Source organism: Heliconius melpomene, chromosome 11 (assembly GCF_056956725.1).
Source record: "Heliconius melpomene rosina isolate 202511_hmr_F chromosome 11, ASM5695672v1, whole genome shotgun sequence".
NCBI lineage: Eukaryota > Metazoa > Arthropoda > Insecta > Lepidoptera > Nymphalidae > Heliconius > Heliconius melpomene.
In genome coordinates, this window is record NC_140399.1 from 7,271,106 (window position 1) to 7,298,459 (window position 27,354).

Genomic DNA, 27,354 nt, shown 5'->3' on the forward strand with positions numbered 1-27,354 from the left:
TAATTTATATATAATATAATTTATACATATAATAATTGTGAAATCAACATCGTTTACCCTAGATATAATAAATAAGTTTTAAAAGTTGAGAGTCGATTGTACATTATAATTCTGTAGTTTATTAAGTGTCATCATACAGTTCCTCAAATAGCAGTCTTTTGTAAACGCTTACAGTATTTGCAAAGATGTCGATATGGCTAAAGTTGCTGTTGTAGGAATTGAATGTGTGCTGAATGGGTGCACGTAGGCCTGCATTAGTACGAGTCGTTCGTGTGGCAAAAAGATGATGGGTGGAACGACAGGCCCGCCTATATGATCTAGTAGGCACTCCATAGCTTATACTATTCACAATATCAGAGCAATCGTATCTGTTATGGCAAATGTCATATAAAAACATAGCTTGCATTTGTATTCTCCTAGACTTTAACTCTAAAAGATTATATTTCTGCAGTAATTGATAGTATGGTTTATAATTACGACAGGATTTATAGTGCATGCAACGCAAGAACTTCTTTTGCACTCTCTCCAGGCAGTCTGAGTATTTGTTATATAACGGATCCCAAATACACACACCATGCTCCAATTGTGAACGGATCAAGGTTTTATAGAGATGTAGATATGTGCTTGGACGGACGAAGTCATTACTAGCTCTCATAACAAACCCATACATCTTGTAGGCCTTACTACATATGTTATCAACATGTGCATCCAGTGTCAGCTTATTATCTAATGTGACTCCAAGGTCACGGATGGTTTGAACTCTACTAAGGTTATGGCCACCTATGGAATAATTATAGGTACTAGACGCTTGTTTTCTAGTAAAGGTAATAATTTTACACTTGTCAAAACTTAGCTGTAGTTTGTTAGCAATGCAGTAATTATTAAATCTATTCAGGTCCTCCTGAAAATCCAGATGGTCATTAAAATTAGTTATTGTGCGGAAAATTTTTAGGTCATCTGCGTATAGTAAAAAATCACAATGCTGGAAGCACATATGGATGTCGTTAATGAATAGGATGAATAACATCGGACCAAGGATCGATCCCTGGGGCACCCCAGACGTTATAATAACCGTACCTGACTCATATCCATTAATGACAACCTTTTGTGTTCTGTTTGTTACGTAAGATTTAAACCACCTCCAAAGATTGCCACGAATACCGTTGAAAGCCAGTTTTTCTAAGAGTATCCTATGATCTACTCTATCGAACGCCTTCAGAAAATCTGTGTAGATACTATCCATTTGAGCATTAGCATCAATATTTTCAAACAGTTTAGAAGTATAAATAAACAGATTAGTGATAGTAGATCGTTTACGAACGAAACCATGTTGCTCTGGAAGAATAGCTTTATGCAACAGTGGATAGACGTCATTACGCACCAGTCTCTCTAGAACCTTGGATAGTGTTGATAGGATTGAAATTGGTCGATAATTAACTACATCTTTTTTTTAAGCCTCCTTTATGTATTGGTGTAATTCTAGCTGATTTCCATAAAACTGGGCATATACCCTCTTTTAGGCATTTATTAAACAACATGGTCAAAGGTTTACATATAGACATAGCAGAAGTTTTAATAAAAATAGGAGGAATATTGTCAAGACCTGCGCTTTTAGTATTATCTAGAGACTTTAGTTCCTTAAAGACATCTGATTCCGATAGATGTATATCACTAATAACAGTGTCGTTACTAGTGTATCTGTCTATGTCATCTATATCTTCCATACAGAAGGAGTCACATACGTCAGAAGGTTGGAAAACAGATTGAAAAAAAGAAGAAAACAGACTACAAATACTTTCGGGAGTATCTGCTTTTGTTCCGTTATAATGGACACTGTTTGGTATATCTGATTGATTTTGACGATTTTTTATATAAGTCCAAAAGTATTTAATATTTTTGAGAATACTGTCTTCCACAGAGTTGATATATTTATTGTAACAAATTTGTGATTCTGTCTTGAATCTATCACGATACATTGAAAATATAGAATAATCGGATTGGTTTTTATATACTTTCCATTTAATCCAAGCTTTCTTTTTATTCTTAAATATGTGTATTAGTGCTGGAGTAAACCATACAGGAAATTTAAAATTGTTGGCTCTTTTAAAAGGAACGCGTTTCCGTATAATATGGAAAATATATTCATAGAAGATGTCAACACTTTCTTCAACAGATTTATTTTGAAACAATTTACACCAATTAATTTCCAAAATGTCGCTATTAATTTGCTCATAATCGGCATTCTTAAAACAGTATCTAAAACATGGACTTTTCGGTGTAGGTTTGGATGAGTTTTTATCAATAAGTATTAAAATATAATAGGGAGGATGCAAAACGTCAGGTGGAACCAGAGTGATTGGCGCCGAAAATGACTCAGTATTATATACGCTAGTTAGGCATAAGTCAAGTATTCTATTCATATTGTTTTTAAAAATATTTATTTGTATGCAATCTATGATGGACATGAAGTTTACTAAGTGAGTATACGGTGGCGTAAAATTGTCTATGTTTTTAATTTTTGCTCGTGTCCCATCAATACACCAATCAATATGAGGCAAATTGAAATCACCTATCAAATAAAAGTGATCGTATTCATGTATGTAAATAATTTCTTGTAGTTTATTAAAAAAGGCAACATATATCTCAGAATCTGTGGCGGGTGGTATATAAATGGCACTTACTAAGTATCGAGAGTTACCGATACGCAATTCCAATAGTACATGGTCTACGATCCGTGGGATGTCGAGAGGGGCGGTAGCCAGTGCAGGCGTGCAGACTACGGCACATAGCGAGCGCAGCACAGCCACTAACACTCCGCCACCGTCTTTGCGTTTTGTTGCTACGCGATCACGGTCGCATCGGTACACGCTGTAACGGGAATCTATGAATTCAGTATTTACAATGCCATCGTGGAACCAAGTCTCGGTTAATATAATAATGTCATAATTGTGCGACAATATATTCATGTAAATAGTATTTAATTTAGTCCTTAACCCGCGGCAATTTTGATAGTAAATTGAAAGTACATTGTTATTTATGCTATTGAATTTTACGTTTAAAAATATAAAGAATTATGTACAAGTAATTAGGTTCATAACTGACAAATCGGTGGATATTCAATGTAGATGCACATGTTGAAATATATAAGCGGCGGCTTTGTTTATTAATTAAAAAGAATAGGAATGACAACAGTAACAACACATAAAACATAGTAATCATTATCTTTGCAACACAGTGTGTATCATTATTATTGATGAAAGCTAAAAATATTTCAAGGTTATCAGACGTGCAGTAAACTACCCAACACACATACCCTACATATACATTTATTAGTACACTAATTGGATTTAAAATAATGCTTTGTAGATGTGAGAAGCGATAGCATAGTAAAGTATTATTACTTTTACCTACTTTTAACCAAGTACTGGTTTCACTTATGCAGGTGTTATTAATTAGAGCATAGTGTGTGAAGCTAGGACATAAAATACATTTATGAATTGTGTCTTTCATATAACATAGATAAAGATACAAACTGTTGAAAGTTAGAATAACCCGAGCAAATAATATAATTTGAGACATGTTTCTAACTTTGCTAGGCTGTTTATTTGATGCGCACGATGTCTTGGAGTGATCACCAATAGTACCTATAACTTGAACTGATATCGATATAAACTGCATTAAATTATTTTAACATTTATTATTAGAAATTTCACACCACCTAGATATTAAGCAATATCTTTGTATCTGACAAAAAATTATTAACCATTTAATTTTCATAATAATATATATCTAATAATTTGCAAAATATTTTTTATTATTAAATGTACCTACCTATCTTCAATTCTACATAAGTTTAGTACCTAATAGAATATGTAAGCTGATTTTCTTTAAAACCGTCTTTGCGGGCATTACTAGAAAATTAGTAAATAAATCCTCTGAGACATTGCCAAAATTCTTAGGTACACCAGCAAGAGTCGATTGTGGACTGGCACGTTAGCATATATTTGGCACATTTTCTCATCACTACTTCGTAAGTATAGAAATAGGTGTGCTTTATCTAATTTATTATACAGGGTAATAGATAGATTATTTGAGACCAGTGGTAAAGGAGAACACTATTTTTAATCCATATGACATGTTCCGAAATTTCACCATATTCGAAATTTTGGCCGTTAATTTTTTTTTTTAATTTTCCATAGATTCTTCCATCGCATCCAGGAAGAGGAAGTCGGAGCAGACTGGAGACCCAAGTGTTGATTTTTGCCTCTTGAAAATGCGCATTAATGTTCGTACTGTTCCAGCTGATACTTGTAACTGGTTACTGGAACTCGGGCAATGGCAAAACAAATTTTGAAATGATCATAAATTTTTTTTTTCATCTTCAGATGTGTCAGAATTCAACGCCGTGCTTTGCCTCGACACCAGACCGAAGAAATGGAAATATAAACGTAGATAAATATTTCACTTCCTCGAGTGGGAATCGAACCCACAACCGTCGTGATACAGTACGTACACCTAACCTAACTCACCTAAAACAGATAGAATAGAGAGTTTAAATATGAATTTTATATACTTGACCTTATTTCACTTTATAGCAACGGTTACATTAAGGTGAATTGCCAACAATTTTAGCTACTCGCAACTGCAATCGACTATGTTACGTGTATCAATTATCTAAGCAAATAGTACTTCAAATAGAAAATTTCCTTTTATGTTAGATTGTCCACTTATCAAGAAAATATATATATCAGAATATTACTTTAAGGAATAAGAGCCTGTTGCAGCCAGACCTTCGTTATTTTATACAAACTGAAAGTTTCTCTTTGCATATTTATTGACTAGTGATTACTGTAAATAAAAAAGTACTTTATTCAAATTACATTATATATCATATATACATATATTTATTTTTTAGAACAATATAAAAAATAATGTATTGCTCCTTTTTTATTTTTCATCACAATAGTAAATATTATTTTTCTTATTGTAACATTGCTCTCATGGTGTTCGTAGGCGCTTATTAAAATTTAGAATTGCCTGGCACGAAATTAAAAACGTGCTTAGTATCTGGCAATGGATTACATCATTTCTGATACTTATTTCCAACAAAATACACAAATTTCTTAGTTATTCTCACTTGACAGCAGGTAAAGCTATTATTACTGAAATTATTAAAGACTGATAAGTACATCCTTCAAAGTGCGCCATATTAAAAACAATATATCAGAAATAATAAGAAGATTAATAAATATGCCTAATAAAATTCAGTAGAACATTCTAATATCAGACAGCTGGTATTGCCGAGTGCTAGTTTCCGATAGGCTTCCGACACAAAGGAATGCTGATTTTATCGAATAATGAGTTATACAAACGAATATTATAAGTCAAATATAACTGAAACTGATATTTATATTACTTTTTCTTTGTAATATATATTTTACTAGCGGACGCGCGCAGCTTCGCTTGCTTATTTAGGGGTGAATTCTAATAAACCACGAAACGTGTGTTCAATGAAATATTTTTAAGAGTCTAAATTTCAAATTTTATATTTAATTTAAGATTTAAAGATTTTTCCATACAAACTTTCAATCCCTTGTTTGCACCCTTAGGGGAAGAATTCTAGAAAACGATGAAACACGTGTTCAATGAAATACTTTTAAAAATCTAAATTTCAAATTTTATGAAAATCGGTGCCGATTTAATTGTTTTTCCATACAAACTTTCGACCCCTATTTCACCCTTTTAGGGTTAAAATTGTTCAAACTCCCTTAGTGGCTGTCCAGATTACGAAAGTAAACATCTGTCCAAATTTCACGTTTCTACGCACAGCGGTTACGGCTGTGCGTGCTGCGTCTTACCTCAGTCAGTGAGGACAAGTCCTTTTATATATATAGATTACATTTACATTACTTATAATATTTTTTTTATGTACATTTACTTTATTATCTATATATAAGGACTTCTACTCACAGATTGAGGTAAGACGCACGCACAGCCGTTACCGCTGATGGGAGAAACGCGAAATTTGGACGGATTTTGTAAAATTTTAACCCAAAAGGTGTGAAATAGGGGTTAAAAGTTTGTATGTAATTTTCATATCATAAAAATATTTCATTGAACACATGTTTCGTGGTTTATTTTAAAGAAAGAAAGAAAGAAAGAAAGAAAAGAAATATAAATCTTATATTTTCAGTAATGTTTGCACCAATCCATTTGAGAATAGACGTATAGTATATTAGAGGGCACGCTTCGTTTTCCGTTTGTCAGATTTTTCTCAATTATATATGAGTTGAAATTGAAGTTGGCGAACTCAGTTTAATATCCACAGGTAAGCATTTCCTGTGGGACCGCCGCAGTTGTTATAACCTTGTTTTAGATTGGAGCTGTGTTCAACTCTAATAATGTTGTTGAAGCCCTGGGATGGTGTATTAATTTCTTTTTTCCTGAAATTTCGCAACAAATAATGTAACATTATATTTGACAAATATTAATTTATTTATTTTTTAATTTAGGCTAATGAGAAGTCCTTGCATTAATTAGCAAATTCTTTTGAAGTTTTATACAAGTAGGTAAATAACCAAACCCAGCAAATTGTATGAATAATAATAATATGTTCTATACATATGTATGTGCATAACGAGTTCCGTAGCAGCAATTCCAACTCGGGAGAATAAAGCTTGACAGGCAGAGTCTTACATCAAAGAATATTTAAGCAATGTTAGACTTAGCATATAAAAAAAGCATATAAAAATATTGAGGAAAATGTTATAATTAAACATTTTCAAGTAGCACTTATAAAGTTTAAAATAAAAATTTAATTAAATACAAACATCTATGATACGCAAAAAGTTTAAAATGACGTAAAAATTAATGAATATATATATCACTAGCGACCCCCTTGCGGCTTCGCCCGCTTTTACTGCTGGATAATTCATATAATGTATGTTTGCAAAGCACTTAAGATAATGTGAAAATGAATTAAACCCTAATGCAACCCGCATTTTCGTAGTTTCAATAAGGATTTTCCAATTGTTTTACACAGCAAGGATTTTTTAGTAGGTACCGTTATTTTAAATCTGTGCTACTTATCTTTTCAAGTACTTATTAAAATATATTTAAATGGCCTATTTTTAGATAGTTAAATGACTATTTTTAAACGGAAGAAATTATAAACAAAGACCTACCTACTAATAACTACTACAAAAAATATATCGCGCTGAAATAATACATTCAACTCTAATTATCCAATACGTGCAAACGCATCTAAATCTTTGTTGCTATAAAGGCAGGCGGGTTTTTTTTTTGCTTGTGGTTAATGCTGAAGAGGGTATTCTGTCCCTGATGAAAAGCAAGCACTACGTGGCTGCCTGTGAGGAAAATTAAATTGAATGCATCGGCCGGGAATCAAACACGGGCCGCCCGCGTGGCAGGCGAGCATTCTACCACTGAACCACCGATGCGGGTAAGGCAGGCGGGCGCGGCGGACGCATGGCGAGTGGCGAGCCGTTTCGCAGCAAGGATTTTTTGATATAGTAACAACTTCTAAAGTACTTATTAAAATGAAAAACAGTAAAGACAGTTTTGATCTACATTAAATGGCCAACGTAACTAATATACTTATTTATATGCTGAGAGTAAGGGATAAGTAAAACTTGAGTCCATACTGCTGAAGTGTCAACGACGTCATGTGTCAACAATTAAATGCGTTTTTCTCTTAAACTATTCGCAATTTCGAAATTGTGTAAAAAGCAAATTTTATCTTCGTTTAACGTAGAAAATTAATAAAGTATTTTAAAGGATAAGGATTAATACCATTATGGAAAAATATCCCTCACAATAAAAAATATATTGAAATTATTATTTTTAGACAGAAATATGATCACTACACGTTATCCTTAAAAGATAAAAATATGCTTTCGCGGACTTTTTTGTAGAGCTCATTGAGAGGAACAATACTCCAGTACATTTTTTTCATGTAGTACTTACCATTAAAGCAGCGCATGCGCGAAAGTGTCTCAGCGGGTAGGACTTTATTCATATTTTTCGTATTTATGTTAATTTACATAAGAATGTACAAATAATAAACTATATATAAACCTTCTACGAAAAATACTCGACCTAATGGTGAAAACCGCAATAAAATCCGTTGGGTGGTTTAGAAGAAGAAGAGTTAGAAACAACAGACAGACACGAAAAGCGACTTTGTTTTATAAGATATAGGATTAACATCAAGATATGATTATCTTTTTTAAATAATTACACCGTGGCATAAATAGATATTTTTTATTATATCATAGAACCATAAACTTCTTTCTTTTTTAAATATAATAATTACATTGCAATTACATTAAAGATGCAATAATAATTTGAAAAAAACCTTTTAATATTACTAAATATAGAATAGGCATACATTACATATGTATATAAAAATATGTATTTTCATATGTCGCTGTGCAGGCTGCGGTAGGCTGCTTTCCACGTTAAGTTAATCCACGATCATAAAACGGTACAACTTATAGAGCTGGCTGTCTGCAGCATTTGCCTCACTGGAGCGCACACAGCATTTATCTGGTTTTATATAAACGTGTTAAAGAACGAACATACATTTATTTTTCAGAAAATATTTCATACCAACCAACCTTAAGAAAAAGTTAGTTGGCATAGATAAACAGAAGACACAAAATATTAGTTATGCTTCGGTAATTTGTTAATAAACATAAATAACAATGTCTTAATAATAATCAAAGGGGGGGACCCTAAGGGGTTTTAACCCCCACTGCCGTAGTAAAGTATATTTTGAGTTTGAAAATAAAATTACATAAATATAAAATTATTGGATCATCCCTTGTTTGTAACAAAATTAAATACTAAATAGATAATTATTTATTTCTGCAAATTAAATGTACCTCTCAGATTTCGTGCAAACAGTTTATCTAAACAATTCTTCGACTTTATCTCTTATTCATTAAATTATTCTCTTTAAATTAACTTTTTGTTTTAAAATTAATTAATACACTTGAAATAATTAATTTATTTCAAGTGAATATTTTTGAGAACGAATAATAGTAAATTGAATTAAATTAATATTTTATTTAATGAACATAATATTAAAAGTGATAAATAAATAATACACATTTTAATTAAGACTTAAAAATAAACATGCTATTGAAATAAAAAAAAAACAACAGTATTTGTAGTTAATAAGACAAAATTAAAATTAAACTTTCTGTCTCAAACTTTTCCGTTCTGAGTGAATGACAGACAGAATAGACATGTAGATAGGTTAGAAATCTACAGAAAAGGAACACAGGAATTTCCATTTTGCATCTAAAGGACACGTCCACGTCCCAGGATCACAGCCTTATGTAATACATATTTAAAATTGTCCTGCAATTTTTTAAATAATTTCTTATACAATAGAATAGTCTTTCAGAATAATCAAGTCGTTAAGTCAAATAGATGATTGTATAATGTCTTGTTTAGAATAACATTACCTACATACATACATGTGATACTGGTAAACAATAAAAACGACTTCTAAAAACATTTTAAAGGTTTACCTCATGAATTTGATAAAATTAAATTCTTAATTTATTGCGGCGAGTATGATTTTAAATTAAAAAGATAATATAGATATAAAGAGAATAAATATTATTATATATATTTAAAAACTTTTTATATTTGAGCCGTCGTCGGCGTCGTGGCGTAGCAGCACAAGAGTGTGACTGTAACGCGACGGTTGTGCCTTCGATCCCCACTCGAGGAAGTGAAATATTTATTTACGTTTATATTTTCATTTCTTCGCTCTGGTGTCGAGGCAAAGCGCGGCGTTGAGTTCTGCCACTCAACACGCAATGCCTCCAGAATTCGGCAGAAAGTGGGGAATGGAGTGTCTGCCTGCTGTGTGCGGGATACAGCGTGAAGCTGATGAAAACTATTTCGTTACGTACGGTTCTAGCATCACAAATATTTGAACGTGAATAAAGTATAAGCACATTGTAATCAAGCGCCTGACTTTGTCTCTGACTCATTAAGGAGTCACAATGGGCCGGACGAGATTGTTGGTAGACTATGTTGCTATTAGTGTTATATGAGACCTTCTAATATTTATAAATGAAACAGGAATTTATAAAGGTTTATTACATTTATCAATTTATTCTTTATATATCATTAACATACCATTTACAGGAATATAATATTTTAGAAGAATTCGGCAGAAAGTGGGGAAAGGAGTGTTTTAACACTAGGTTCCCTCCCTCTGCCTATTCCCTGTGTACGGGATACAGCATGAAACTGAAAAAAAAAGTATTAAGTAATTAAAATAAATCTTTATATAATCATATTAAAATCTGCTCTGTCTCGAATTCTGCCGGAAAGAACGTGGTGTTTTACATTCTTCTTTCTGCATAGAAGATAGACTCTGCGTAGAACATAGAAGGATAGTTCTATGTGAAAGATGATGTGAAAGAGAAAAAAAAACATATATACGTCTATTAGGTACTTAGTCTATTTCTTTTTATTTCTGTTTAAAATACAGGTGTCAATAATAGTATTAAATCGGATTTTTTTAATTAGAAAGTGGTACTTCATTCTATAAGCACATAAAATTAACAGACTTATATAAATAACTAGTGGACCCGTACGCGGCTACGCCCGCTTGAACTATACAAATATTTATCTATTACTAATATAATAAAGCGGAAGAGTTTGTTTGTTTGTTTGTTTGTTTATATATATATATATATATATATATATATATATATATGATAATGGATGAATATATATATATATATATCAGTTCATATTTCCTCTCAAAATTTACTGAACCATATCATTCGTGTGTTTTCTACTATACGTGACACTGGCAGATTATTTTGCGCCTGTCATCGCAAAATCAGGCCATTAAAACAAAAAACAAAAAAAACAAAAAAATAGTCACTTTTAGCATTTCATCTGGATTGAAATAATATTTGCAAAAAGAAAATAAAACTAGGACCAATATAAAAACTGGATATTATATTATAATTTTTTCTCCATAATATTCTCAATCAATTTAATCAAAATTTACATTTACAGCAAAAATATTACAGCCCAACGTTCAACATGATGGAATATTCACTGGACGGGGAGGCTTTTGTAGGTGAAATAAAGAAATATGAAGAGTTATGGGCCGCGGGGAGTGAGGGTCACAGGTACAAGAGCGTAGTCAAGCGGACGGCCTGGAGCAAGGTGGCCAGGGTGTTCATAACAGATTTCGATAGTATGAGCGAATTAGAACAATGTGACGTTGGTAAGTTTGTTTTCTTTTCAATTGCATATTTAAATAAGTTGCACATGTCCATAGTAAATATTAGTTCATTATTTTTGTACTAAGTAACTCAACATTTCATTGGATAAATAGACAGAGACTAGAAAATAGATTTTATGTAATTTATTTTGTCTTATTATTAAAATAAAAATAAAAAAACTTTGTTAGGAATTAGTAGCGTTCGCCATGTTAATAAGTAACAGTATGGGCAATAATGATGTTCAAAAGAAATATCTTTTGCTAATAAAATATTATATATATCCTCTATATATAAAGTTTAAGTTAGTAAAGCAGGTAAATAAAATTTTCTATTAAGTTAATGAATGCTGGCATAAGTATTTCAAGAAACGGTTACGTCGTAAAATTAATATGAGTCATATAAACGTGTTTCACATTATACAGCTGTAGTTTATGAGTATTGCGAGAAAAAGGGAAAAGCGACAGAAATGGGACATTTTAAGAATAGTTTCTTGTATTTAGTAGCTAATTAACAATAAAATGTTAAACAACTAATAAAAAACTATTATTTAAAGTATTTTGAATGTTAATGTTGTGTTTACATTAACTATTTTCGTCTCTGTTCAATATTCTATTCTTTTTTTCCTTTCAAACTCTATTTTACATGCAGTTTCAATTAAGGAGACGACTTTCTGTAAAGAAATTTAATTATTATCTCTTATAATTAGTAATGCAACACTTGCTTAGATTAAAATACAACTATACTTCGATTACTATTATTATCTAATTAATAGTTATGTAACTAAAAAAATCTTAATCGACTTCAAGGAATTAGTTATAACAATGCTTATAACGTGTGATAATTGTTTCAGTTCGCAAGTTGCATAGCGAATGGCGCAACATCCGGGACGCCTAGGTCAGACATCTGAAGCGGAAGTCGGGCCAACGAGAGTACACACACGCGAAACACCTAACATTCCTCAACAGTAGATACCTGGGACAGACGAACGAACAGACCGACGATGAGTCGTCGGACGAAGACAAAACCCCAAACCTAGTCACCAGCTTGCCCGATTTCCATCATTCTGGAGAAGACGAGGACAGATCCTTCTTCAATTCTCTATTACCTGCTGTCCGGGAGTTCAATTTGGATCAGAAGCTAGAATTTAAGTACGAAGTTCTAAAACTCATCAAATATATACGTTCAAACCCAAGTAAGATGAGGGCCGAACAAAATTCACAATGTTTTCATTGATAAAATAAGGAAAAGTCAATGTGAGGAGAAAGTCTGTGATTGATTGGAATTAGGTTAGGAGAGCGCATTAAATATTATACGTTGAATATTTATATATAATACATATGTATGTATTTGAGGCCACAGGGGCATAAGCGTGTGACTGCAAACGTAAAGCTTATGGGTTCGATTTCCATTGGGGGAATGAATAATAGAAAATAATAATTTATTAATATTTTCCTTTCGTTGCTCTGGTAACAAGGCAAAGCTCAATGTTGAGTCCCGCTACTCAACTCAATATGTGCATATTTTCTGATTTTCATCAAATAAAATTACTCGTTCCTATTAATAATTTCTGTTTATTTATCACAAAACCTATTTCCATGCAATTTGAATGGCAAAAGAGAACTAAATTAAAACTTAAAGAAAAAAGCCCAAAAAGATAATGGACATTCATTTCTATTCCCGGGATGTAATTTGCATTTTGAAAGTTTAAACATTTACCATAAAACTTAATTACAATGATTAATGCAACGTTTTAAATTCCACCAACTGTTTCTATCATGACTTCTCACGCTGTCTTACAACATTTTTCTTTTAATTCTTTCTTGTATTTAATATACGAGTACATTTATTCGGACAATTTGTTAGTTATTGAACTCGACTAACTAAACTTCTTCGTTCAGTCAAAAAATCTTTAAAAATGGGTATACAATGAATGCAAAGTGCACCACCTGTTGAATATTTCATTACACTAATTAACAATTTCTATATAATATTTATACAATTTATAAAGTCAGAAGACGGAAACACTATCTATTGTATTATAATAATGAACTTTCTACACAATATCTAAAGAGTTAATTAAATTATAAGAGAGTTCCCAACAAAGCTAATTAGGAGCTCATATCTTACTGGCTGAGCCAACTACGGTCGCTGTCACACCCTATACTATAATACAAGCAAGGCAGACAGCTGTTTAGGAAAGCTGTGCTCGGTGAAATGAGCTTTGATCTGAACCTGTATTCACGCAACTTAATGCAATTTCCTAACCACTATGTCATTATAAGCAAAATAAATTATTGGGTACAGATTAAATAGGGAAAGCATTTAGGAGAGTTACTCAATGTGGATTATTGGGATTATATTTAAATAACATATTAAATTCACACGTATTTGAAACTTTATTTTTAAGTAGTAAAAAGATATTTCACATTTCCATTTTTTTTCGTTTATAAAATTTGCAAGTTGGGAAGTGCTCAAATTCTGCCAGAATTTAAGCACTTCCTGAACGCACCACGAATTTTAAATTATTAAAATCAACATACATCGAAAATTACTTAAATCATATATTATTATAATAATATTTCACAATAAAACGAACAGATAATAGCTCAATTTACATTTCAGTACACCAAAGTTAAACTTTATCCATGACAAATACGTCACGCACAACTGAATTCTCGGTGATCAAATCCAACCATTCAAACGGTATTGTTCTAAACGTGGTTGTTGCCTTCAAGAACAAGTTGCTCTTATCTAGAAGCTTTAATTCTTCAATTAGTCTTGATTTAGTTATTAAGTCGGACAACCATACCAGTTGTTCCATATTAATACTGATTTTCTCTACAATATCTCTCTTGTCAGTGATTATTGGAGTGAAATATTCGTTAGTGAGACTTTCTGTAACTGATAACACTCCCATTCTATACTAAACTGACGTAGATACAAAACATGTCGTTTACATAATAAATTAATCTCATTATTAGAAAGGTCAAGATGTCATTTTAAATCAGCTTGAGCTATTGGCTGTTGAGTGCAGAACTCAATGTCGAGCTTAATGCCAGAACGAATAATTTATTGCCTCGACTGGGGATCGAACCCACACCATCTGCACCTCGACGGCCTCAAGATGAAACCGATCCTTGTGCTTTAATTGGAATTTCTATTGTTTATAAATCAGGTTTCCCTAGCAGTACAATGCCAGCGTATGTAAAATAACATTGAAATTATAACAAGAAAGGAAAGGAGGTTTACCTTTCGTTCGGCTGTAGCAGTTAGTTGCTGCAATCTCTGCGTCATATTTGACAGGCTCTGCTCGAAGGCTGAGACCACATGTGCCTGAAACAAAAGAAAAAACCTATTAATCATGGAGAAAATAAATTGCTATTATAACCAAAGCAAATACTGGATACAGACTAGGTATGGTCTGGATATCTTCATTCAAGAATAGCATTACAACTTCTTAAAGGTGAAGGTTGACTTGTAAACACACGCAAAACAGGAACAACAGCAAAAAATGAACCGTTTCCGTCGTTATATCACGTGTTACTTAAGTATTTTTTGTATTCATTTTTATTTTCAACGTAATATTAACTAACGCATCAAGCTTTAACATATCGTTTATTTAATGTGAATCTGCGAAATCTGTTTGTTTTTTCGTTTTGTAGATTTTCATATCATTCAAAAGAGTAAGTAATACAAAATTTACTTTTATTTTATTTCATATAGTAGAGAATATAAATTAATTATCGAAATTGTAAAGATCTTCTTATCTTCTAATTATATTCATATTTTTATTATTGTTGAGTGATTGATTTGTTAGCATATTTACAACGATATTAAGTTAATATTAGTTGAACTTTTAGACTACCATTCTAAGTTATTTTAATACTTACACATAGTAAAAGTGCTCTATTTGCTGTAATAGCTAACAACGTTAAATATATACTTCATTAGCTTTGTTTTACGATTTATTGACGTAAACTTTGAGAACTTGAATCGAATGCCTTGTTTATCGATCAATCACAGATTACTTCCTTTTTAAGCTCGTTTATATGTAGAAATCTAGTTTCGAAATTAGAGCCGACCACAAACAGATAATGTATCCAAATAGGTTTTTTCGGATAACGATAACTCCAGAACCGATAATTATTTAAATAGCCTCTACTATATGAGAAACCGGTTTCTATAGAGATGCGATAAAAACGTAATAACCTGTCAAAAAGATCGTAAACATGAGCTTCCCATCGATATAATAATGATGTAACGTAAGTACTTATTTCAATTTTAAATATGACTTCATCAGCTATGAATCTGTCATCTTCATTAATATATCAGAAGCAAACATGTGGGAGGATGTGTGAGGAGCCGAAAGAACTCATATGAGACATGAAGAATATTATGTTTCTAAAAATAAAGCACTTAAATTGTTGAGGAGGAGAATGTTGTGATTTTAAAGGAAGCGGGTGGGTTCGATTCTCACTTTTCATTTCTTCGCGCGGCGTTGAGTTCCACCAATCAACTCGCAATGCCTCCATAATTTGGCTGAAAGTGACGAACGGAGTGTCTTAGCACTAGGCTCCCTTTTCCTACCCTGCTACATTAGGGATACAGTGTAAAGCTAAAAAAAAGTATCTTGAGAAAACGATAACTAACTGTAGCACAGTTTCACTTCGATATTATTAATGAATTCCATAGCACCTTGTTATTCATTTAATTTTATATCAGCTATAGTTTCTCTTTGCATATTGCAAGGCATACCTATTTAGAGAAATTGCGTATTGGAACTTACATTCAATGCCACAATTTTAATAAAAAAACTACTAGATAATAGAAGAAATTCCTCAAACTGAGATTTAAATTCACAACCGTCGTCTATAGTCACGTTCATTGCAGTATTACGCTAAACAAATTCTTAACAAAGTAAATATTTAAATTATATTAGCTTACACCTTACTGTAAAAGACAAATGAGTCATACAAAGTCCAAGTGAAATGGGTGCAGCTGGACAGGCAACCCTCTGTTTGCTACGTCACAGGAGTACTCTGCTAAATTAAAAAGGGCAACGGCCCCAATCCCTAACATCGTGTTAGCGCGTGCTTGCGAGTGTTCCCCAGGTCCTGAATTAATACATATTAATGTTATAAACGTTACTGGGAAAACCAATTTTACTATTTGTTTTTTAGATCGATACCTTTAAGTATACTTAAAGAGTCTGGTCAATGCTTGGTCGTTAAATATATTTATGAAATTATTTTCAGTTTTCAATAGGGAGATGCATTAAGCAAACTCACTTTGGGTGACGTTTTCTTAAAACAGCAAACTTTGCAAGCCGTTGCTTAGCAACGCGTAGCGACGATTGTTATTAACATGGCGGAATAAATTGCATGTCAAATTAATTATTTTAATATATTGGTATATATCGAAAATATTACAAATATGAGAAAAAAAAGTATTCTATGTTCATCCCGGGACCCTCAAGTATATCTATATGAGTATTTTATCACAATTAAATTAGCGGTTTGGCCCTGATTGCGTAAAAGACAGACAGACAGACAGACAGACAGAGTTACTTTCGAATTTATAATATAGGTATGGATATTATAACTTACAAGATATAGGTAAACTCGAAATCATTTGTTGTTAAAGCTTCGAGTACTTGCGGAAGTTCTAGACTAGACGATGACTTCAAATTCAATTACTTGTGCTTACTTTACATAGCGCGTCCTAGTTTACCAATAGTATCTACAACTTGAACTGATATCAATATAAGCTGCATTAACTTATTTTAACACAAGCGGCCTGCCCGCTTATGTTGTACTAAAGTATTAGAATGTTTAAAAGTTACATGTGTCTATTTCTGCCATCTCAAATATGAACTTCTTAAAAACTTAAATACTTATATCTTTTGATAGAGTGAAGCGATTATAATGAAATAAAAACTAAGTTACTTATAATTTTCTCGTAGTAACTCTGAGTTATAATTTTTATGTATAAAAGTTGCTTAAATTTGTTTTACGTGATACGTTTTCACATAAACAGACAAACAGATAAAAATTCTAAAAATGCTGGAAATGGATTCTGTTAGTTATCATATAACACCCTGGCTAATTTTTTTTAAGTATTTTCAATGTACAGAAACGACTTTTCTACAGATTTAGTATAAGTTTAGAATAGATTTATAATTACAAATTTTACACTACCTAGATATTAAGCAATATCTTTGTATCTGACAAAAAATTATTGACTCTTTAATTTTCATAATAAGACATATCTATTAATTTGCAATATATTTTTTATTATTATATGTACCTACAATTTTAAGTAGCTTCATCTATATATATATAAATCGAAAGATCACTCACTTATCACGAAATCTCAGAAACTACATGTGCTAGGAATCTCAAATTTTGTATAGGAGTTACTTATAGGACGTAGGTACTCATGGAAACAGAAATAATAATAACGTAGTTCACGCAGGCGAAGCTGCGGGCAGGCCGCTAGTATCTAATAATTTGCTATACATTTTTTATTATTAAATGTACCTTCCTACTTTCAATTCTACATAAGTTTAGTACCTGATAGAATATGTAAGCCAATTTTCTTTAAAACCGTCTTTGCGGGCATTACTAGAAAATTAGTAAATATATCCTCTGAGACATTGCCAAAATTCTTAAGTACACCAGCAAGAGTCGATTGTGGACTGCCACGTTAGCATATATTTGGCACATTTTCTCATCACTACTTCGTAAGTATAGAAATGGGTGTGCTTTATCTAATTTATTATACAGGGTAATAGATAAATTATTTGAGACCAGTGGTAGAGGAGAACACTATTTTTAATACATACGACATGTTCCGAATTCTTCACCATTTTCGAAATTTTGGCCCTTAAATTTTTTTTAAATTTTCCATAGATTTTTCCAGCGCATCCAGGAAGAGAAAGTCGGAGCAGACTCGAGACCCAATTGTTGATTTTTGCCCCTTGAAAATGCGCATTAATGTTCCTAGTGTTCGAGTTCTTCTTCTTAAAGTGCCTCTCCGACTAGTGAAGGTTGGCAGTCAACTTCGCATACTTAGTCCTGCCAAATGAATCAAATCTACGGCGTTTTTAATTCCAGTCCATTCCTTGATGTTCCTTAGCCATGATTTTCTTCTACCGCCGGTTTTCCTTTTCCCAAAAATTTTTCAATTATTATAGTTTGAACTGGTTACTGGAACTCGGGCAATGGCAAAACAAATTTTGAAATGATCATAAATTTTTTTTTTCATCTTCAGATGTGTCAGAATTCAACGCCGTGCTTTGCCTCGACACCAGACCGAAGAAATGGAAATATAAACGTAGATAAATATTTCACTTCCTCGAGTGGGAATCGAACCCAAAACCGTCGTGATACAGTACGTACACCTAACCTAACTCACCTAAAACAGATAGAATAGAGAGTTTAATATGAATGTTATATACTTGACCTTATTTCACTTTATAGCAACGGTTACATTAAGGTGAATTGCCAACAATTTTAGCTACTCGCAACTGCAATCGACTATGTTACGTGTATCAATTATCTAAGCAAATAGTACTTCAAATAGAAAATTTCCTTTTATGTTAGATTGTCCACTTATCAAGAAAATATATATATCAGAATATTACTTTAAGGAATAAGAGCCTGTTGCAGCCAGACCTTCGTTATTTTATACAAACTGAAAGTTTCTCTTTGCATATTTATTGACTAGTGATTACTGTAGCAGTAAATAGATAAATAAAATGCATAAAATAGTACTTTATTCAAATTACATTATATATCATATATACATATATTTCTTTTTTAAAACAATATAAAAGATAATGTATTGGTCCTTCTTTATTTTTCTTCACAATGGTAAATATTATTTTTCTTATTGTAACATTGCTCTCATGGTGTTCGTAGGCGCTTATTAAAATTTAGAATTGCCTGGCACGTGATTAAAAACGTGCTTAGTATCTGGCAATGGATTACATCATTTTTGATACTTATTTCCAACAAAATACACAAATTTCTTAGTTATTCTCACTTGACAGCAGGTAAAGCTATTATTACTGAAATTATTAAAGACTGATAAGTACATCCTTCAAAGTGCGCCATATTAAAAACAATATATCAGAAATAATAAGAAGATTAATAAATATGCCTAATAAAATTCAGTAGAACATTCTAATATCAGACAGCTGGTACTGCCGAGTGCTAGTTTCCGATAGGCTTCCGACACAAGGGAATGCTGATTTTATCGAATAATGAGTTATACAAACGAATATTATAAGTCAAATATAACTGAAACTGATATTTATATTACTTTTTCTTTGTAATATATATTTTACTAGCGGACGCGCGCAGCTTCGCTTGCTTATTTAGGGGTGAATTCTAATAAACCACGAAACGTGTGTTCAATGAAATATTTTTAAGAGTCTAAATTTCAAATTTTATATTTAACTAGCGGACGCGCGCAGCTTCGCTTGCGTATTTTGGGGGTGAATTCTAATAAACCATAAAACATGTGTTCAATGAAATGTTTTTAATTGTCTAAATTTCAAATTTTATAAAAATCTGTAGCGATTTAAGAATTTTTCCATACAAATTTTCAACCCCTTATTTGCACCCTTAGGGGAAGAATTCTAGAAAACCATGAAACATATGTTCAATTAAATACTTTTAAGAGTCCAAATTTCAAATTTTATACAAATTGATGCCGGTTAAAAAAAAATCTATACAAACTTTCAACCCCTTATTTGCACCCTTAGCGGGAGAATTCTAGAAAACTATGAAACACGCATTCAATTAAATACTTCTAAAAATCTAAATTTCAAGTTTTATAAGAATCGGTGCCGATTTAACTTTTTTTCCATACAAACTTTCAACCCCTATCTCACCCCTTTAGGGTTAAAATTTTACAAAATCCTTTCTTAGTGGATGTCCAGATTACGAAAGTAAGCATCTGTCCAAATTTAACGTTTCTACCATTAGCGGTTACGGCTGTGCGTGCGTCTTACCTCAGTCAGTGAGGACAAGTCCTTTTATATATATAGACTATAGACATGGGCGTTATCGTTTTTTTTCGATAACGGTTATGTAACCGATATATGGTTTTCATAACGATATCAAAAACGGTTTTCAGATATTGATAATACAGTTTACAAACGTTAAATCATTTTTAACGATATAAAATGAAGGCAAATTGACATTAAACGCTGGTTGCGTTTTTTAAAAGTATTATGAATATAAAGTAAATCACCAAGTATACAGAGAGATGAGACTTTACGACATTTTTAAGAAAAAAGATATGTCTATATACACTAATATATTTAAGCTATACACTAACACTAATTAATTTTAAACTATATAGAAATTGTTGTTAAAAAAAAGTATATACACACACTGAAATGCACAATTTTTAAGGAAACCTCGTCCGCAATACGTATCGCAAAGGACTAAATACAATACTAAACTATTTCTAAAATATTAAAAATTTTAAAATAAATTTCAAATAAGCATTTGTCACTTAAAAACAAACGTTTAGAATTTAAAAGTCGAATCCACTCAAGTGTGAAAATAATATGAATATTTTAACCAAATTTCAACCTTATTCCCATTATATAGAAGTTCTTTTTTGTAACGTAAAGTAATAATATCTTATAGATGCAAGTTATCGGATATTCGCTTCATTTCTTTTACACTCGTGAGAAACATATAGTTAGAAAGAGAAGTAGTTACTTAGTTCGTGTTATGCGAAGTTTTCGTTTTTACGTTTTCGTTGCGATAGTTGCTGTGTGTGATTTTAAGTTTTAATACGCATCTGATAGTTTTGATAAGTTTCTATGATAACGGTTTTTTAGAAACAAATATCGATATGGTATGGTTTCGGCATCGTATCGGTTACAAGTTACGTTTTGTTATATCGAACTCATCCCTAATAGACTAGCGACCCCCTTGCGGCTTCGCCCGCTTTTACTACTGGATTATTCATATAATGTATGTTTGCAAAGCACTTAAGATAATGTGAAAATTAATTAAACCTTAATACAACCCGCATTTTCGTAGTTTCAATAAGGATTTTCCAATAGTTTTACACACCAAGGATTTTTTAGTAGGCACTGTAATTTTAAATCTTTGCTACTAATCATTTCAAGTTTTTATTAAAATATATTTAAATGACTATTTTTAGATAGTTAAATTACTATTTTTAAACGGAAGAAATTATGAACAAAAACCTACCTACTAATAACTACTATAAAAAATATGAAACCAAATATATCGTGCTGAAATAATACAATCAACTCCAATTATCCAATACGTGCAAACGCATCTAATTCTTCGTTGCTATAAAGGCAGACGGGTTTTTTTTTCGAGCTTGTGGTTAATGCTGAAGAGGGTATTCTGTCCCTGAAACGTGGCTGCCTGTGAGGAAAATTAAATAGAATGCATCGGCCGGGAATCGAACCCGGGCCGCCCGCGTGGCAGGCGAGCATTCTACCACTGAACCACCGATGCGTGTAAGGCAGGCGGGCAGACGCGCTTGTTTAAGCAAAACGTCGCGGGACGCATGGCGAGTGGCGAGCCGTTTCGCAGCAAGGATTGTTTGATACTGTAACAACTTCTAAAGTACTTATTAAAATGAAAAACGTAACTAATATACTTATTTATATGCTGAGACTAAGGGATAAGTGAAACTTGAGTAACATACAGCTGATGTGTCAACGGCGGGATGTGTCAACAATTAAATGCGTTTTTCTGTAAAACTATTCGCAATTTCGAAATAGTGTAAAAAGCTAATTTTATCTTCGTTTAACGTAGAACATTAATAAAGTATTTTAAAGGATAAGGATTAATACCATTATGGAAAAATATCCCTCACAATAAAAAATATATTGAAATTACAATTTTTAGACAGAAATATGATCACTGCACGTTATTCTTAGAAGATACGAATATGCTCTCGCTGACTTTTTTGTAGATCTTATTAAGAGGAACAATACTCCAGTACATTTTTTCATGTAGTACTTACCATTAAAGCAGCGCATGCGCGAAAGTGTCTCAACGGGTAGGACTTTATACATATTTATCGTATTTATGTTAATTTACATAAGAATGTACAAATAATAAACTATATATAAACCTTCCCTGAGAAATACTCGACCTAATGGTGAAAACCGCTTTAAAATCCGTTGGGTGGTTTAGAAGAAGAAGAGTTAGAAAGTTCAGACAGACACGAAAAGCGACTTTGTTTTATAAGATATAGGATTTAAGATTTAAAGATTTTTCCATACAAACTTTCAACCCCTTGTTTGCACCCTTAGGGGAAGAATTCTAGAAAACGATGAAACACGTGTTCAATGAAATACTTTTAAAAATCTAAATTTCAAATTTTATGAAAATCGGTGCCGATTTAATTGTTTTTCCATACAAACTTTCGACCCCTATTTCACCCTTTTAGGGTTAAAATTGTTCAAACTCCCTTAGTGGCTGTCCAGATTACGAAAGTAAACATCTGTCCAAATTGCACGTTTCTACGCACAGCGGTTACGGCAGTGCGTGCGTCTTACCTCAGTCAGTGAGGACAAGTCCTTTTATATATATAGATTACATTAACATTACTTATAATTTTTTTTTATGTACATTTACTTTATTATCTATATATAAGGACTTCTACTCACAGATTGAGGTAAGACGCACGCACAGCCGTTACCGCTGATGGGAGAAACGCGAAATTTGGACGGATTTTGTAAAATTTTAACCCAAAAGGTGTGAAATAGGGGTTAAAAGTTTGTATGTAATTTTCATATCATAAAAATATTTCATTGAACACATGTTTCGTGGTTTATTTTAAATCACCCCCTAAGAAAGAAAGAAAGAAAAGAAATATAAATCTTATATTTTCAGTAATGTTAGTTAGTTAGTCTATTTCTTTTTATTTCTGTTTAAAATACAGGCGTCAATAATAGTATTAAATCGGATTTTTTAAATTAGAAAGTGGTACTTCATTCTATAAGCACATAAAATTAACAGACTTATATAAATAACTAGTGGACCCGTACGCGGCTACGCCCGCTTGAACTATACAAATATTTATCTATAAAGCGGAAGAGTTACTAATATAATAAAGCGGAAGAGTTTGTTTGTTTGTTTGTTTGTTTGTTTGTTTGTTTGTTTGTTTGTTTGTTTGTTTGTTTGTTTGTTTGAACGCTAAGATCTCTGGATCTACTGGATCGATTTACTTTGTTTTTGTTTTGTAAGAAAGCTGCATTCTTCAGAAGTGCTATAGCCTATATAACATTACATTACACCTATATACCAATAAATTAAAATACTTTCTAATTTGACATGCAATTTATTCTGCCATGTTAATAACAACCGTCGTCGCTACGCGACCGCGTTCCTTACCGCGTCATTTTGATATTCATCCTTATGAAAATAAATATAATAGTCACTTTTGTTTTTTTCTTAGTGTTTATTTTTATCTGTACATATGTGTAATGTAATATTTGTTTGTTTTAGGTTATTGTTCCAGTTCATCCATTATCATGTATATATATATACATGATATATATATATATACACATGATAATGGAATGGATACATGATATATATATATATACATATATATATCAGTTCATATTTCCTCTCAAAATTTACTGAACCATATCATTCGTGTGTTTTCTACTATACGTGACACTGGCAGATTATTTTGCGCCTGTCATCGCAAAATCAGGCCATTAAAACAAAAAACAAAAAAATAGTCACTTTTAGCATTTCATCTAGATTGAAATAATATTTGCAAAAAGAAAATAAAACTAGGACCAATATAAAAACTGGATATTATATTATAATTTTTTCTCCATAATATTCTCAATCAATTTAATCAAAATTTACATTTACAGCAAAAATATTACAGCCCAACGTTCAACATGATGGAGTATTCACTGGACGGGGAGGCTTTTATAGGTGAAATAAAGAAATATGAAGAGTTATGGGCCGCGGGGAGTGAGGGTCACAGGTACAAGAGCGTAGTCAAGCGGACGGCCTGGAGCAAGGTGGCCAGGGTGTTCATAACAGATTTCGATAGTATGAGCGAATTAGAACAATGTGACGTTGGTAAGTTTGTTTTCTTTTCAATTGCATATTTAAATAAGTTGCACATGTCCATAGTAAATATTAGTTCATTATTTTTGTACTAAGTAACTCAACATTTCATTGGATAAATAGACAGAGACTAGAAAATAGATTTTATGTAATTTATTTTGTCTTATTATTAAAATAAAAATTAAAAAACTTTGTTAGGAATTAGTAGCGTTCGCCATGTTAATAAGTAACAGTATGGGCAATAATGATGTTCAAAAGAAATATCTTTTGCTAATAAAATATTATATATATCCTCTATATATAAAGTTTAAGTTAGTAAAGCAGGTAAATAAAATTTTCTATTAAGTTAATGAATGCTGGCATAAGTATTTCAAGAAACGGTTACGTCGTAAAATTAATATGAGTCATATAAACGTGTTTCACATTATACAGCTGTAGTTTATGAGTATTGCGAGAAAAAGGGAAAAGCGACAGAAATGGGACATTTTAAGAATAGTTTCTTGTATTTAGTAGCTAATTAACAATAAAATGTTAAACAACTAATAAAAAACTATTATTTAAAGTATTTTGAATGTTAATGTTGTGTTTACATTAACTATTTTCGTCTCTGTTCAATATTCTATTCTTTTTTTCCTTTCAAACTCTATTTTACATGCAGTTTCAATTAAGGAGACGACTTTCTGTAAAGAAATTTAATTATTATCTCTTATAATTAGTAATGCAACACTTGCTTAGATTAAAATACAACTATACTTCGATTACTATTATTATCTAATTAATAGTTATGTAACTAAAAAAATCTTAATCGACTTCAAGGAATTAGTTATAACAATGCTTATAACGTGTGATAATTGTTTCAGTTCGCAAGTTGCATAGCGAATGGCGCAACATCCGGGACGCCTACGTCAGACATCTGAAGCGGAAGTCGGGCCAACGAGAGTACACACACGCGAAACACCTAACATTCCTCAACAGTAGATACCTGGGACAGACGAACGAACAGACCGACGATGAGTCGTCGGACGAAGACAAAACCCCAAACCTAGTCACCAGCTTGCCCGATTTCCATCATTCTGGAGAAGACGAGGACAGATCCTTCTTCAATTCTCTATTACCTGCTGTCCGGGAGTTCAATTTGGATCAGAAGCTAGAATTTAAGTACGAAGTTCTAAAACTCATCAAATATATACGTTCAAACCCAAGTAAGATGAGGGCCGAACAAAATTCACAATGTTTTCATTGATAAAATAAGGAAAAGTCAATGTGAGGAGAAAGTCTGTGATTGATTGGAATTAGGTTAGGAGAGCGCATTAAATATTATACGTTGAATATTTATATATAATACATATGTATGTATTTGAGGCCACAGGGGCATAAGCGTGTGACTGCAAACGTAAAGCTTATGGGTTCGATTTCCATTGGGGGAATGAATAATAGAAAATAATAATTTATTAATATTTTCCTTTCGTTGCTCTGGTAACAAGGCAAAGCTCAATGTTGAGTCCCGCTACTCAACTCAATATGTGCATATTTTCTGATTTTCATCAAATAAAATTACTCGTTCCTATTAATAATTTCTGTTTATTTATCACAAAACCTATTTCCATGCAATTTGAATGGCAAAAGAGAACTAAATTAAAACTTAAAGAAAAAAGCCCAAAAAGATAATGGACATTCATTTCTATTCCCGGGATGTAATTTGCATTTTGAAAGTTTAAACATTTACCATAAAACTTAATTACAATGATTAATGCAACGTTTTAAATTCCACCAACTGTTTCTATCATGACTTCTCACGCTGTCTTACAACATTTTTCTTTTAATTCTTTCTTGTATTTAATATACGAGTACATTTATTCGGACAATTTGTTAGTTATTGAACTCGACTAACTAAACTTCTTCGTTCAGTCAAAAAATCTTTAAAAATGGGTATACAATGAATGCAAAGTGCACCACCTGTTGAATATTTCATTACACTAATTAACAATTTCTATATAATATTTATACAATTTATAAAGTCAGAAGACGGAAACACTATCTATTGTATTATAATAATGAACTTTCTACACAATATCTAAAGAGTTAATTAAATTATAAGAGAGTTCCCAACAAAGCTAATTAGGAGCTCATATCTTACTGGCTGAGCCAACTACGGTCGCTGTCACACCCTATACTATAATACAAGCAAGGCAGACAGCTGTTTAGGAAAGCTGTGCTCGGTGAAATGAGCTTTGATCTGAACCTGTATTCACGCAACTTAATGCAATTTCCTAACCACTATGTCATTATAAGCAAAATAAATTATTGGGTACAGATTAAATAGGGAAAGCATTTAGGAGAGTTACTCAATGTGGATTATTGGGATTATATTTAAATAACATATTAAATTCACACGTATTTGAAACTTTATTTTTAAGTAGTAAAAAGATATTTCACATTTCCATTTTTTTTCGTTTATAAAATTTGCAAGTTGGGAAGTGCTCAAATTCTGCCAGAATTTAAGCACTTCCTGAACGCACCACGAATTTTAAATTATTAAAATCAACATACATCGAAAATTACTTAAATCATATATTATTATAATAATATTTCACAATAAAACGAACAGATAATAGCTCAATTTACATTTCAGTACACCAAAGTTAAACTTTATCCATGACAAATACGTCACGCACAACTGAATTCTCGGTGATCAAATCCAACCATTCAAACGGTATTGTTCTAAACGTGGTTGTTGCCTTCAAGAACAAGTTGCTCTTATCTAGAAGCTTTAATTCTTCAATTAGTCTTGATTTAGTTATTAAGTCGGACAACCATACCAGTTGTTCCATATTAATACTGATTTTCTCTACAATATCTCTCTTGTCAGTGATTATTGGAGTGAAATATTCGTTAGTGAGACTTTCTGTAACTGATAACACTCCCATTCTATACTAAACTGACGTAGATACAAAACATGT

General features: G+C 31.9%; 2 protein-coding genes across 2 annotated transcripts; both read left to right on the top strand.

Moving 5' to 3' along the window:
- Positions 1 to 10,791: 10,791 nt before the first annotated feature.
- LOC146534657 (uncharacterized) lies at positions 10,792 to 13,073 on the top strand. The gene is made up of 2 exons (XM_085193094.1): positions 10,792 to 11,290; positions 12,139 to 13,073. The coding sequence occupies exons 1-2, from the start codon at positions 11,104 to 11,106 to the stop codon at positions 12,180 to 12,182; spliced, it is 231 nt and encodes a 76-aa protein (XP_085049220.1). The 5' UTR covers positions 10,792 to 11,103; the 3' UTR covers positions 12,183 to 13,073.
- Positions 13,074 to 23,904: 10,831 nt separating this feature from the next.
- Positions 23,905 to 25,939, top strand: LOC146534658 (uncharacterized). Its single transcript, XM_085193416.1, has 2 exons — positions 23,905 to 24,406; positions 25,255 to 25,939. Exons 1-2 carry the CDS (start codon positions 24,220 to 24,222, stop codon positions 25,635 to 25,637), a joined length of 570 nt encoding a protein of 189 aa, XP_085049542.1. The 5' UTR covers positions 23,905 to 24,219; the 3' UTR covers positions 25,638 to 25,939.
- Positions 25,940 to 27,354: the final 1,415 nt, after the last annotated feature.